The 14,702-nt window shown below is 42.4% G+C and overlaps 1 protein-coding gene and 2 pseudogenes across 7 annotated transcripts in view; all 3 read left to right on the forward strand.

Annotated features, from left to right (window-relative positions):
* The first annotated feature begins 5,504 nt into the window (after positions 1 to 5,504).
* Positions 5,505 to 5,885, forward strand: LOC120887424 (translation machinery-associated protein 7 pseudogene; annotated as a pseudogene).
* Positions 5,886 to 7,307: 1,422 nt separating this feature from the next.
* The window catches only part of LOC101966383 (uncharacterized), a 28,787-nt gene continuing 21,392 nt past the window's right edge, over positions 7,308 to 14,702 (forward strand). The window contains exons 1-3 of one of the 7 annotated variants that reach the window (XM_078023736.1): positions 7,308 to 7,661; positions 8,685 to 8,903; positions 9,821 to 9,871. In XM_078023736.1, the coding sequence (XP_077879862.1) occupies positions 9,833 to 9,871 (39 nt within the window). In that variant the 5' untranslated portion in view covers positions 7,308 to 7,661; positions 8,685 to 8,903; positions 9,821 to 9,832. The other 6 variants (XM_021719729.3, XM_078023733.1, XM_078023735.1 and 3 more) reach the window with 6 other exon arrangements.
* LOC101971756 (transmembrane protein 183A pseudogene) lies at positions 11,244 to 12,682 on the forward strand (annotated as a pseudogene).

Below are 14,702 nucleotides of genomic sequence, written 5' to 3' on the forward strand. Positions count from 1 at the left end.
ATTTAGAGAAGATACTATATAGTAGAACTAAGGCCTTTTGTTTCAGAGCCAGGTTTTCATCCTATTTAATCCTTTATATACTTTGACTATTCCATGTTCATGATATAAGACTAGATTTGTGATAGAGAATTTTCAGTATCATAACAGACTTACCCTGTTCAAGCCAGCATGATAGCTTCACATTGGGTAGTAGCAGAAGACTAAAGATTGAATAAATTTGATTCCAAGAGAGCAAAACTTTTCAACTATAATTTTACAAACTCTACACTACACTGATATGGTTAATTAGACAAAAATAACCTCAAAGAGTACTTTATTTTATTTAAAGCATCTGTTTAATTCAATCTTTAACAATTTTGCAAAGAAGGGTATGTGTGTATTTTAATATAGCTTGACCTGAATTTATATATTTTTAGCTTTAGTACTTAACATTTTGTAACAAATAAACCTTTTTTTAAAACAAGTTTAAAAAAAAAAAAGCAGGAATCACTCTTATGAGGACTATTTATTTATTTATTTAATGTATATTTTTAGTTGTCAATGGACCTTTATTTATTTACTTGCGGTGCTGAGGATTGAAACCAGTGCCTCACACATTCTAGGCAAGTGCTCTGCCACTGAACCCCAGTCCATGACCCTTTATTTAACTGTTTTGTTCAGGAGCAGCCACATAGGGGCTGAGGGCCCCTTAGCTTTGAGCAATGGGAATGTGGAGATGTGGCAAACCAGCCATGGGCTGTGTGTGTGAGCTGTGAGCATTTTGAACACACAAAGCCCACTGGACTGAGGATGCAGCTCGGTCTAGGATGTGCATTGTATGCATCCCTTTCATCCCTTTTGCTTACTCTAGGTTCATGGTCTTTCTCTGTCTTGCCTGCTTTACCTCCTTTGTGGGAGCTGGGTCAAAGGAACTATCACAGATCCCAAAGAAAAAGGTATTTCTCTGTCTCTGTGTGATTATTTTGTGCCAGCCCAGTTCACCTGGAATGACCCTGACTGGTTTAGTCATGTGTTGCAACAGTTTTTTTTTTTTCTTTTTTTCCTTTCTTCCTTTTTTGGTTGTACTTGGGGTTAAACCCAAGGCCTCATTCATGCTAGGAAAGTGCCCTACCACTGAGCTATAACCCCAGCCCTTGATCTTATTTTGAGATAGAGGATCTCAATATGTTGTTGAAGGCTGACCTTGAACTTGTGATCTTCTTGCTTTAGCCTCACTGGATTACAGGTTTGTGTCACCTTGCCCAGCATAATTCACTCTATTCTTAAGAGGGCAATTGCTAAGTTTCTTCTAAATTAGTAAAATATGTTTTTAAAGAGAAATATTCCAGGGCTGGGGATGTGGCTCAAGCGGTAGTGTGCTCGCCTGGCATGCATGCGACCCGGGTTCGATCCTCAGCACCACATACAAACAAAGATGTTGTGTCCGTTGATAACTAAAAAATAAGTATTAAAAATATTCTCTCTCTCACTCTCTCTTTAAAAAAAAAAAAAAGAGAAATATTCCAGGGCTGGGGTCGTGAATCAGTAGTAAAGCGCTTGCCTCACATGTGTGAGGCACTGGGTTCAATTCTCAGTGTTAGACCAGGACGCAAGAAAAGACCACTGACTCCAATTAAAAATCAAATTAAAGCAAGCTTATTATTTCGACTGGCAGGGCTGTCTCTCCCACCCAAAATCGTGGGAACAAGACAGCAGCTGCAGCTTTCCTACAGCCCAGCTTTATAGCCCAGAAAGTTACACAAAGGGGGGTTACAGATAACAAAACTCTGAGGAGCATAACACTAATGGTAGTTTACATTTTTGCTGGCCCTGACATCAGAATTTATGAAGGTCATTAGAGCCTCACAGAGGGTTGGTATCTGGCCAGGGAAGGCCAAGATTTGTGAGGCATCACTAAGTTTCAGAGAGGGCTGCTATCTGGTCAGAGAGCCAGGGATGGGTGAGTTCAAGGCACGGGCAGGCATTCCAAGCAGGTTCAGAATTTACAGTAATTTATAGTAAAACCAAAATTATCTTTTCATGGCTTTATGGCGAGATGGCTCCTAATTTTTTAAAAATATTTATTTATGTATTTTAGTTTTCGGCAGACACAACATCTTTGATGTGGTGCTGAGGATTGAACCCGAGCTGCACACATGCAAGGCGAGCCCGCTACCGATTGAGCCACATCCCAGCCCAATGTCTCTCAATTTAAAGAAAAGATCAGGTTGGGTCTATCACTCAGCACCACATATAAATAAATAAAAAAATAAAGGTCCATCAACAACTAAAAAATAAAAATAAAAATAAAGAAATATTCCAAGGGAGGGAATAAAAAGAAATATTCCCAGCATGGGAAATTCTGATGAAAAAGCTCAAAATTACCCATACTCAAAAATCTCAAGAAAAATCAAGAATGTTGTGATGTATATCTTCCCTGATATTTTTCTACATCTATATATCCTTAAACATTATTCTTTGGTTAAAAAATATTCGTAAAACAATTTCCTCAATAATACTATACTGACAGGTACTGCCTATAAATTACATGTGTATTTTTACAAGTCTGTTGAGATGTAATTACAAGGGATGCAATTCATTTTAGTGTACAACTGATGGCTTTTGGTATATTCAGAGTTATGCATCTATCATCACAATAAATTTTAGAACATTTGTTTTCACAGTACTGAGGACTGAACCCAGAGCCTTGCATATGCCAGGCAAGTGCTCTATAATTGAGCTACATTCCAGCCCTCAGAAAATTTTTATAAGTCCCCAAAGAAACCTTTTGCTCATTCCTCCTCCCTAACCCCACTTCAGCCATAGGCAACTACAAACCTACTCTATACAAATTTCTCAATTCTGAACATTTAATATAAATGTAACCATTCAATATGCAGTCTTTTGGGACACTTGTGTATAACATTTTTGTGGACACATGTTTTCATTTCTCTGGGATACATATCTATGAGTGGATAATACATATTATTAATGGTTGCATTGTATTTTATCCAACTGATATACACATTTATTTTCCTAGTTTACCGTGATAGTTTATCAACATTCCCTTATTTAAGTACTAATGAAATATAGATACTTCATAATAGTGCACTAAATTCATCCCTTAAATTAGGAACTGCTCATTCATCTTCACATAATAAATGCAACATACTTTTTTTTTTGGATGGGGGAATGCAACATATTTGATTTCATTATTTCCTGCTGTTGGGCCTCAAACATGCTAGTCAAGTACTATGCCACTAAAACACATCTCCAGCTGCTTTTTTGCAATTTGCTTTAAATTTTGCTTTTCTTAACTTCTTTTTTTTCCCATAGGTTTTTCTTTTTCTATATAAATTTCAATGAAATTTACTTATTCTGAATTTAGTTTTAAAGTTTTCAGCTGAATTTTGTTTTCTTTTGCCATCTCAGCCTCCTATGGCAAACAACTTCTTCACCTCTTAATTTCCCAGGGTTAGTGGAGGGCAAGTGGGGCAAAACAGAAGTAGCAAAGACTAAAGCCTGGATCTGATACTCTCTATGGGGTTAAGTCACAATTTTCAGTCTTCACCAAGTACATTGTGAAGCAGGACTGCTCATGGCTGGACTCTTAAAAGGTATAAACATTTTCTCTTGTTTCATTAAGATGGTCTTATTCATAGTAAATTTCATCAACTCTAATGATGTAGTACCAACAAAAAAATTTATTTCCAAATAAATAATTCAACAAAAGCTCCTGGATATAAGTAAACCAGTTTCCATATTTAAAGTATCCATAGTATGTTCAGAAAAATAAATAACATTTTATACTCATTTATGCAACATTCAAATTTACATTGTTATGCAATTTCAGAATACCTGGAAAGAAGATAAATATTCGACTGGGGATTTAGCTCAGTTGGTTGAGTGCTTGCCTTGTATGCACAAGACCATGGTTCAATCCCCAGTACCCCACCCAAAAAAAAAGTTGAGAAAGGTGAATAGGTCACATTTGAAGAATCACCATACAGAATGGTAACTGAGATCTCCAGTGGAATACCAAGGTAAATAAGCAATGACTTAAAATTTTTGAGGAAAAAAAAATAGAACAATTCTATTCTAATCAACATATTATGGTTAAAAAATGCATTTTTAGAACTTTTTGGTGTGTTTGGTACTGAAGATTGAGCCCAACAGCCTTGCATGCAAAAGCTCTACTACTAAGCTATAGCCTCACTGACTTTTTTTTCTTTTCTTCTTTTTTCTTTCTTTCTTTCTTTTTTTTTTTTTGTGTGTGTCTGTACTGGGGATTGAACGGAGGGGCACTCTACCACTGAGTTACACCCTCCCCAGCCCTTTTTATTTTTAGAGACAGGTTCTTGCTAATTTGTCCAGGCTGGTCTCAAACGTGCAATTCTCTTGCTTCAGCTTCCAAAACAGATCATGGAATCACAGGCATGAACTACCATGCCTGGCACGACAAAACTACTTTAATCAAAGTGAGGCAAAGATAAATTCTGAATAAATTGGTTTATTGCAATGTGCACAAAAGCAAAATAAGAAAAAGGAATATATGAAATTATAAACCAAAATAGGCAAAGAAAATAACTCCAGCACAGAATGTTAGTAATGAGTCAAAGGCCTTGTGTCCATGGAAGAAATTGTCCAAATAATCTGCAAGAGCAACCCCTTCAAGGTGGCATTCCTACAGGTCTGGAATGCTGAAGATGAAGTGAAATGACTTAATTTGACAGGACCTTCTGCCTTTTCAGAGTGAATACTTGCCAAGAGTGGAGTCACAGGAAGGTATGTCTCAACTAGCAATCTGAAGTTTTGGTATTTTGAGTCCCAGAAGGTATATTATCTTATGTTCTGGGGTCAAAAGTCCCAAATACTATCTTATTTTTGTATCAGCACACAGTTACAAATGTGGTTATGAAGGAGGACTAGAGGGACATGTTCAATGTAGACAAAATGCATGTATTAAAGAATAGCAAATCTGGTATGTATATATGTAAGTATTATTATTATTATTTTGCTACTGGGGTTTGAACCCAAGGGCTCTCTATTACCATGCTGTTTTCCCAACTGCTTGCTTTATTTATTTATTTATTGGTACTGGGGATTGAATCCAGGGGTGCTTCACCACTGAGCCACATCCCCAGCCCATTTAAAAATATTTTATTTAGAGACAGGGTCTCACTGAGTTGCGTAGGCCCTCACTAAATTGCCAAGGCTGGCTTTGAACTTGTGATCCTCCTGCCTAAGCCTCCCAAGCTGCTGGGATTACAGGTGTGGGTCACTGTACCTGGTGTATTTTATTTTTTGTTTTGACAAAGGGTCTCACTTTTTGTCAAGGCTGGACTCGAACTTGTGATTCTCTTGCCACAGCCTCTGGAGTTGCTGGGATTACAGGCATGCTGGACCACACCAGCTTGTATTAGATACAAGAAGCCCATGTGATCTCAGCATAGAGAATTACAGTGAGACAGCAACAAATGATTCAGGATTGGCACAGCTGGATAACACCATGGTCTTAAGTAGCGGTGTTGAAGGTCTGGGGTAGGGGTGGCAGGCACCATGTCCTGCTGGGAAGGTAGCAAGAAGAAGCCCCTGAAACAACCTAAGAAGCAGGTCAAGGAGATGGATGAGGAAGATAAGACTTTCAAACAGAAACAAAAAAGAGGAGCAGAAGAAATTTGAGTAGCTAAAACGAAGGCCACGGGGAAGGGCCCCCTGGCCACAGGCGGAATTAAGAAATCTGGCAAAAAGTAAGCCGATTCTTGTGCCTGAAATGATGGTGACCATTGATTCCATTCCTATTTAGACATCAGGATCCCCACTGGAACATCTTTTGCCACCTATAGCTAGAATGAAGTGTTGTGTTGGAGTCTGTTGTAAATTTAATAAACTTTTGTAAAATAATAATAATACACACATACACAGAAGAAGGAGGAGGAGGAGGAGGAGGAGGAGGAGGAGGAGGAGGAGGAGGAGGAGGAGGAGGAGGAGGAGAAGAAACAGCAGCAGCAGCAGCTGTGTTAGCTCCAGGGCAACGAGGAGCCACTGGAGGGGTCTGACAAGAGTGGTATCAACATTTTAAATGCTCACTTTGTATTTATTTATTTTTTGGTACAAGGGGCACTCCTACTGAGCCACATTCCCAGCTCTTCTATTTGTTCTTTAGGCTGGACGACTGTTGAAAGCCATCCATGGGCTGTGTGTGTGAGCTATGTGCATTGCAGCTATATGAGTGGACAGGTCTGGCACTGCACGCTGACTGGGCTGTGCCATGCAAGTGCCCCTCTCCTCTCCCTCTTGCGTGATCCCACACAGCACCTGAGATGGGTGTGACTTGCCAAGATGTCAATCAATCTGCTGGCCACAGGTATCAGAAGCAAGACTCCACCTTTGAAACCTTATCCCTGACTTATTTGGTGTAGAATATTCTAACGAAAATCCTTTGTCTTTTTTACCCTATAAATAAAGGGATTGCAGGTGCTCTCCCTCTCTTGCCTTCCAGAGTGGAAGAGGACCCATGAGGTTGCAGAGCAGTCCCACTCTGATATGAAAATTACTTATGTGTCCTGTGCTTTCTCACTGTTTTCTTAGCTTAATGTTGCAGTCAGCTCTTTTGAAACCATCTTATCTAGTCAGCGCCGGTCGCTGGCCAGAGATGACCCTAACTTCTTTGGATCAGGGGGAGTGGCCCTTCCAATATAAAAATCCCTTAACTCCTGGTGTGCACCCTTACCCACTTCAAAGCCAGCCTTCACAGTTACTTCCTTCTGAATTCATTCCTAATCGTGTTTCTTCTTTAATATTTCTTAAATAAGAACAATGGCTTCTCAACTCTGCCTGTGCTTTCTGTTTAACAGCCAGAATGCGCTCTCTCTCTCTCTCTCTCTCTCTCTCTATATATATATATACATACATATATATATATATATACATACATATATATATATATATATATATATATATATATATATATATATATATATGGCAGCACTGGCATAGTTTACAGACATTGGACTTTATTATAAGATAGGATGGAGACCCACGTGCGGTGGTGCAGGTCTGTAATCCCACCTATGCTGAGGGAGGAGGATCACAAATTTGAGGTCAGTCTGGCAAGACTCTCTGTCTCAAAAAATAAAAAGGGCTGGGCATGTAGCTTAGTGGTACAGAGTTTGCCTAGCATGTACGAGACCCCGGGTTCAATCCCCCTAGGGATCAGAGACAGAATATGGAGAAATATTGGACATGTTTTATAGGTCTCCGCTCCCCCGGGTTAATGACACACACTAAAATCATTTGGCTTGTTTTGGCGACAGCTTCTCATTCTACCCAGACAGGAGATAAGGCCAAGGTGGGGCCTTATCTCCTCTCCGAGGCTGAATGACAGGCCCGCACTCCTCTCTCCCCTCACTCTGCAGGCACCCCCCACCCCAGGACCGGCGCCGGTGTCCCCAAGCCCTCTGGGAAGTGGAGTCCTTCCGCCCGGACCCCCGACCCGGCGCTGTCGCCTCCAAGTGCGCAGATGCGACTCCAGGCGGAGCGGCGTCGAGCTCGAGCCTTTTGTGTCCCCGCGCTCCGTGGTTCTGGCCGGCGGCCCCGTCCGCTCCTTCAGCAGTCCGGGAGAGCGCAGCCCACGAGGACCCAGCCCCGTGGTCAGAGCGGGGCCCGGAGCAGGTCCGGGGGTAAGTGAACTCAGGGGTGCCACCCGTTTGTGCGCGCGGCTCTAACGCTCCCGCCGTAGCCCCAGAGGCTTTTCAGGTTCCAGCCCGGGTAAAGCTGGGCCGCCCCAGCTTCCCGCCCAACCGCGGGGGCGGGCGCGCACCTCCGGGGTCTCCATCCCGGGCGCGCGGGAATATCCGGGCTCCGCTAGAAGCTCGGGGCCCGTTGGGGCGGGGCTGCCGCTAAGGCCTCTGGGAAGTGGAGTCGGGTCTCGGAGGATTCTGGGAGCCAGCGTGGGGTGGGCGGAGCCCTCAGGTTGGAGTCGCGGGGGACCACGAGCACCTGTCGCTGCTTTTGGACCGGAGCGGCGGCGTTCTGCACCTAGGCTGCCTGTGTCTTGCCCATCCCCCTTCTGTGCTTTGCTCTGCCAGAGTTTTGGGGTCTGCCTGTACTGGGGGACCATTGTCAGCAGCCGTTTGGCTCTGAATGTTCAAGGAGTCCCCAGCTTGTACTTATCAGGATCTTAAATTAAAAAGCGAGTGAGGAATCTGAACTATAAGAATCCCATTTACTGCTTCGTGTTGGTGAATATGAAGGATGAACCAACTGTAGCGCCATAGAGTTACTGCTACCATAATGACAGGCCACCTTCTTGCTGCTTCTGTGCTTTAGAGTCTTGTAGGAGGTATTTTTGTGTGTGTGTGTTTTTTTTAATTCTTTCTTGTTTTTTGTGATGCTGGGGATAATCGAACCCAGGGCCTTCAGCGTGCTAGGCAGGTGCGCCACCATTGAGCGATACCCTTAGCTCTCATAGGCATTTCTGAAGGTTTTGGAAATAGGTGTGTGACTGAGGCTCACTGCCCTGATCCCTCCTGGTATTGTTTTGATACTCCAGAGGATGGTTTTCCCAACCGTGGAGATTAATTTCCTCCAATAATAAAGATTCCAAGCAAAGTTGAAGTACGTATTAGGCATTAGGACTTAAATGCATAGGAACGAATTAACCGGGACTGGAAATAGAGTAAGTATCTCCCTCTGTTCCACAGGGAGCAGGAATGAGTTCTAGAGGAAGGCAAACCTGACCTCAAAAATCTCTCTGTAGAGTTTCACAGCGGAGTTGGGTGATTTACAGGAAGAAACAGGTTATGTGTTGCTGAAAAGTCCATTTTCATCTCATCAGAAACAGTATATACTGAGAAAGAAATAGCAGGACAAGGAAGAAAAGCTGATCATGGATTATCTTACCATTGAAGTTGAGCCAACAGGTAAGAACTATGGAAAAAAAAACATGAAGTTGAAAGTGAGAAGTGGGAGAACTACCTCTTATGCAATGAGAAGGCCCCACATGATAGAAAAGAGAAGCAGATATCTGTCAGAGAAGTCTCCAGAGTAAATATTATCACAATTAGAAATAATTAGTAGGGCTAATCATGGTGCCTATATCTGTAATCACAGCTTCTTGGGAGGCTGAGGCAGGAAGATCACAGGTTCATGATGAGTGTAGGTAATTTAGCAAGACCTTGTCTCAAAATTAAAAAAAATGAAAAGGGCTGGGGACATAGCTCAGTGGTAGAGAGCCCCTGAGTTCAATTCCCAGTAACACACACATGCACAAAATAAATCATTGATCGGCTCCTGTAGCATGTTCTCCAGTCCCCTCCTCCTCTTTCTGCACTGCTGAACTCATCCACATCCCCTCTAAAAGCTGTAGAAGGGAGATTATTCCATAGTGTTTGCATTCATGAAAAGCACAGGTAGCACTTTTCTACCCCTGATAGGCTCTTCCAAAAAGATGATATGTTTGGGTACTGTGAGTTTAATTTTTTTTGGAGGGGGGATTGAACTCTGGGGTGCTTAACCACTGAGTTCCCTCCCCAACCACTTTTTTTTTTTTTGGCTGGTTTCACTTCTGAGGCTGGTCTTGAACTTGGGATCCTCCTGCCACAGCACCAGGTGTGCACCACCATACCTGCGAAATTTAACCTTTTTTTTTTTATTAAAGGACTTTCACTTTGTTGTCCTACACTATCCCAAACTGAGAATTTTTAGTTAACAAGAATAGTCTTATTTTATAATTAGCTTTTTTTATAGTGAATTTGGGAAAATGGATGTTATCTCCTTCATGGTTTGTTTGCTGTTCCTTCCAGCCATGACTACTGATGCTTCTCTAACCCCAAAACAGAGCACAGAAGAAATGGAACCTACTGTTGAACTTCTTCCTGTTGAGTTCCAGGTGAATTTAATTTCATTTTGCTAAAATCTTGGTACAATGTGTCCTTGTTCCTTTCTTTCATGTTTCAGAGATCAAAGGAAATCCTATTTAGAGAATAGCACAAAAATAATTTTTTCTTAAAAACTTGAAGCTCTGGGGAGAGCTCAGGTTGGAGGTTTGAATTTGAGTAATCTATATGGACCATATTTAAAACTATGAAACTGTAATCATTAAGAGAATGAGTATGGAAAGAAAAGAGGCAAGATATCATGACTGACTGCTTAGCTCTCCAATTAGAGGTCAGAAAGATGGAGGGAAGCAGCAAAGGAGACTGAGAAGATGTGACCACTGAGGTGGAGGGAAAGTATGGCATCCTGGTCACCAATTGAAGAGAGTGTTGTAAGGAGGAAATTAAGAAAGACAAGGCCTGGGAATTGGATTTAAAGATAGGAAGATTACTGGTGACTGCAAATGGCAATTTCATGGAATGATAGCATGGGAATGAGTTAAAAAAATAATGGAGAGATATTAGAGCCACAGACGATATACAACTATTTTAGAGAGTTCTACTTTAAATGAAAAGAGTTGGGGTGATAATTGAAGACTAAAGCGGTGTTTGATCATTTGTGAGAGTTTTTGATACGGAGGGTTGAACTCAGGGGCACTTGACCTCTGAGCCACATCCCCAGTCCTATTTTGAATTCTATTTAGAGACAGGATCTCCCTGAGTTGCTTAGTGCCTCATGATCATTTGTTCTTTAAAGATAGGAAAAATATATTATTTATAGGTACATGAAACTAGGTGGAGAAGAAAAGATGCTTCAAGATTGAGCCCTGAGAACTCAAAATTTAGAGCCATTTTTCAAATATTACTAAATTTTTTAAAAAATAAGTAATTGGGAGAGTTAGGGAAAATACTTACACATGAAGAAACTGAGACTCATTGTAACTTGCTCAGAACCATCAAATAGTGGGTCAGAATTGAGATATGTCTCGTTCTCAATTCTGTTCCTCTAGCCAGTATAATCTATTTTTTTAAGAATTTTTTTTCATAATACCTTTATTCTACTTATTTATTTTTATGTGGTGTTGAGGATTGACCCCAGGGCCTCACATGTGCTAGGCAAGTGCTCTACCACTGAGCTACAGCCCAGCCGCAGTCTAATCTGTTGAGTGACTTTTCCAGAAAGAATTCTGCAGGTAAGTCTGGTTAATAAAGTACATGTATGACTATCAGCATACATAGAATTTGAATCTTAGCCAGGCTCAGTGGTGCAGGCCTGTAATCTCAGCAGCTCAGAAGGCTGAGGCAGGAGAATCACAAGTTCAAAGCCAGCCTGGGCAAAAGTGAGGCACTAAGCAACTCAGTGAGACCCTATCTCTAAACGAAATACAAAATAGAATGAGGATGGGGTGCGGGATGGCCGCGGAGCCAGCTGGAGCTGGCCCGCGGCTCCGGGCACCTGCTCTCCCGCCCGAGGCATGGCCCGGGGTCCCGGCCCACTAGGTCGGTCTCGCCCCGACACGATCGCCATGCCCAAGAGAGGAAAGCGACTCAAGTTCCGGGCCCACGATGCCTGTTCTGGTCGAGTGACCGTGGCGGATTATGCCAACTCGGATCCGGCAGTTGTGAAGTCTCGACGGGTCAAGAAAGCCGTCGCCAACGCTGTTCAGCAGGAAGTAAAATCTCTTTGTGGTTTGGAAGCCTCCCAGCTTCCTGCAGAGGAAGCTCTTTCTGGGGTTGGTGAGTCCTGTGACATCATCGACAGCAGTGATGAGATGGATGCCCAGGAGGAAAACATCCATGAGAGAACTGTCTCCAGAAAAAAGAAAAGCAAGAGGCACAAAGAGGACCTGGACAAGGCTGGAGGAGAAGAGTATCCCATGGATATTTGGCTATTGCTGGCCTCCTACATCCGTCCTGAGGACATTGTGAATTTTTCCTTGATTTGTAAGAATGCCTGGACTATCACTTGCACTGCTGCCTTTTGGACCAGGTTGTACCGAAGGCACTACACGCTGGATGCTTCTCTGCCTTTGCGCCTGCGACCAGAGTCAATGGAGAAGCTGCGCTGTCTTCGGGCATGTGTGATCCGTTCTCTGTACCATATGTATGAACCATTTGCTGCTCGAATCCCCAAGAATCCAGCCATTCCAGAAAGCACTCCCAGCACATTAAAGAATTCCAAATGCTTACTTTTCTGGTGCAGAAAGATTGTTGGGAACAGACAGGAACCAATGTGGGAATTCAACTTCAAGTTCAAAAAACAGTCCCCTAGATTAAAGAGCAAATGTATGGAACGATTGCAGCCTCCCATTCAGTATGAAGATGTTCATACTAACCCAGACCAGGACTGCTGCTTACTGCAGGTCACCACCCTCAATTTCATCTTTATTCCAATTGTCATGGGAATGATATTTACCCTGTTTACTATTAATGTGAGCACAGACATGTGGCATCATCGAGTGAGACTGGTGTTCCAAGATTCTCCTGTCCACGATGGTCGGAACCTGCGCAGTGAACAGGGTGTGCAAGTCATCCTGGATCCAGTGCACAGCGTCCGACTCTTTGACTGGTGGCATCCGCAGTATCCATTCTCCCTGAGAGCATAGTTATTTCTTCCCATCCTTTGGGGCAGCCCTGAGTCTAGTCCATAAGTAATCAGATTTCAGTTTGAAGGGGATGGTTCTGTTGTATATCTGATTAGTAATGCATATGCTCTTTTGGTTCCTGGGGCTCCTATTATTGGAGGGAGAAGGGTTGAATCAAGAGGAAAACAACTATGGTTTATAAACATATTTTAATGTAAAATTTGCATTTGAAAGGAGAAACCTGGCCCTGTTTTCTGTGTTAAATCTCATTTGGTGCCAAAGCCAATGTCTCGGCTTGGCACCAGAATTACGAGCCACCACACAGCTTTGTAGATTCAAACAGCAATTCTTTATTCCAGCTCTCACACCACCTCCACACAGGTCCAGGGGCAAACGCGTTCTGCTGTCTCCCGCACCAACCACCTACTCCACGAGGCTCTCTCCAAATCCCATTTTAATCTCACGAGAACTCAACGGGAACAAGCAGCAGGAACACCCTAATCCCAGCAATAATCTTCAACTTCCAACTTCCCTAAAACCCATTATCTTAAACTGGCAACGCCTTAAACTCAAGGAGCCGGTTACTTCCTCAAACCTGATCAGCTCTAAACCCGAATCCGCCTTGGTCCTTGAGCAAGGTCACCTTATTAAAAAGCATGCATGCAATGTTCCATCAAATGTCCTCTGAGCAGCATGGGGTACGCTTGGCAAGGAAATTTCGATGCGTCATTCCTACTTGGTAATGGCCCTCAGCATCTCCCCCCTTCTGATTAATTAAACAACAAGCAATGCGGCTTAGGACCGTGCCTGGTAGGTTGTCCAATTCAACATATGGTTCTTACCCGTCATCGGGTGAACTGACCTCTAGGCGTCAGTCCCCTGTCTTAGGTTGAATCCACTGCAATCAGATCAACCCGTCGCTGACTACCGGTCCAGCATTCAGCCATGCTTGTGGATAGGCCTAAGCACCAGTGGGGGGGTGAGGTTCTTGCCTCACCTCTGTTGGCCCCCAAATTTAACCTTGGTGCCAGTGGGGGGGTGAGGTTCTTGCCTCACCTCTGTTGGCCCCCAAATTTTAGACCATCACTAGTAGAAGGGAGGAAGATACAGAAATGCCAGGACACCAAGCCAATTGACGGCTCCTTTGGAAAAATTGCGTCACTGGTGACACCATCAGCAAAGATGCCAGCATTACCACAATTAACATGGGGTGCGCTGGCAAGGAAATTGCATCACTGGTGACACCATCAGCAAAAATATGCCAGCAGTACCACAATTCGCTGCACCAGACGATAGTTCACAATGCATGCAACTGATATATAGTCCAGGCAAGTTCTGCAGGCAGTTCAAAGTGGAAGAGTCTATCAATATGTCCATTTCCTCCCAAAGTAAATCAAGTCCTTGATTGAGCATTACTTGTTGAGTTATATTCATTGATGCATCAGTTTATACAGTTTACTGTGGTAGCTATCATAGAAGCTGTAGTTTGGTTTTCTTTGTCTTCACTGGCACTGGGATGGAGATGGGAATTCTGGCAATGATGTTAAAGAGACATTATCCTGAACAGAATTATTAAATATGATGAAAAGGAAAAGTGAAAGTAAACAAACAGATCTGTTAATCACCTTTAAAAACAATAGTAAGCAAACATCTATTAACCACCCTTGAAAACAATCATTAACAGCTGTTTACCTAATTAGATTAAACCACTTAAATCACGTGAATAAAAAAAGAAAATTCGGATCCATTTTTTCATGAGCGCTCCTCATATAAAAATATGGACATACACACATACTGACATGCAACACAAAACAGTGCATACATAACATACAACACATAAGACAATAATAACGGCCTTGTAGCTTTACCTAGGTAAAATAGCTTTACCTAGGTAAAATCTCCATTGCAATGTTTAAAAACTCCAGTCAAAAAATAAAAAACAGTCAAAAAACAAAACTGATCAGAAAAACATTAACCTAGGTTTGTATGAGCTCAAAAAATAAAATAGAACTTTACGATGTGGGGAAAAATGCAATAATAAAATAGATATTGAAAAAAAGCACCGTGGTAAATCACTGTCGCAGATGTAAGAATAGCCAAGCTGGAGCTCTGGATTTCAGCTGTTATGGATTTCAGTCAAATCATCTTCTTTTTCTGTAGAAATTGTTTTGGTTAACCTCTCTGGAATCCAAATTGGCTGCTGTTCTCCCTGTGGGAACACACAAACGGAACCCCGACTCCAGACAATAACTGGGTCGGG

This window comes from Ictidomys tridecemlineatus, chromosome 10 (assembly GCF_052094955.1).
Source record: "Ictidomys tridecemlineatus isolate mIctTri1 chromosome 10, mIctTri1.hap1, whole genome shotgun sequence".
In the NCBI taxonomy this organism is placed as follows: Eukaryota; Metazoa; Chordata; class Mammalia; order Rodentia; family Sciuridae; genus Ictidomys; species Ictidomys tridecemlineatus.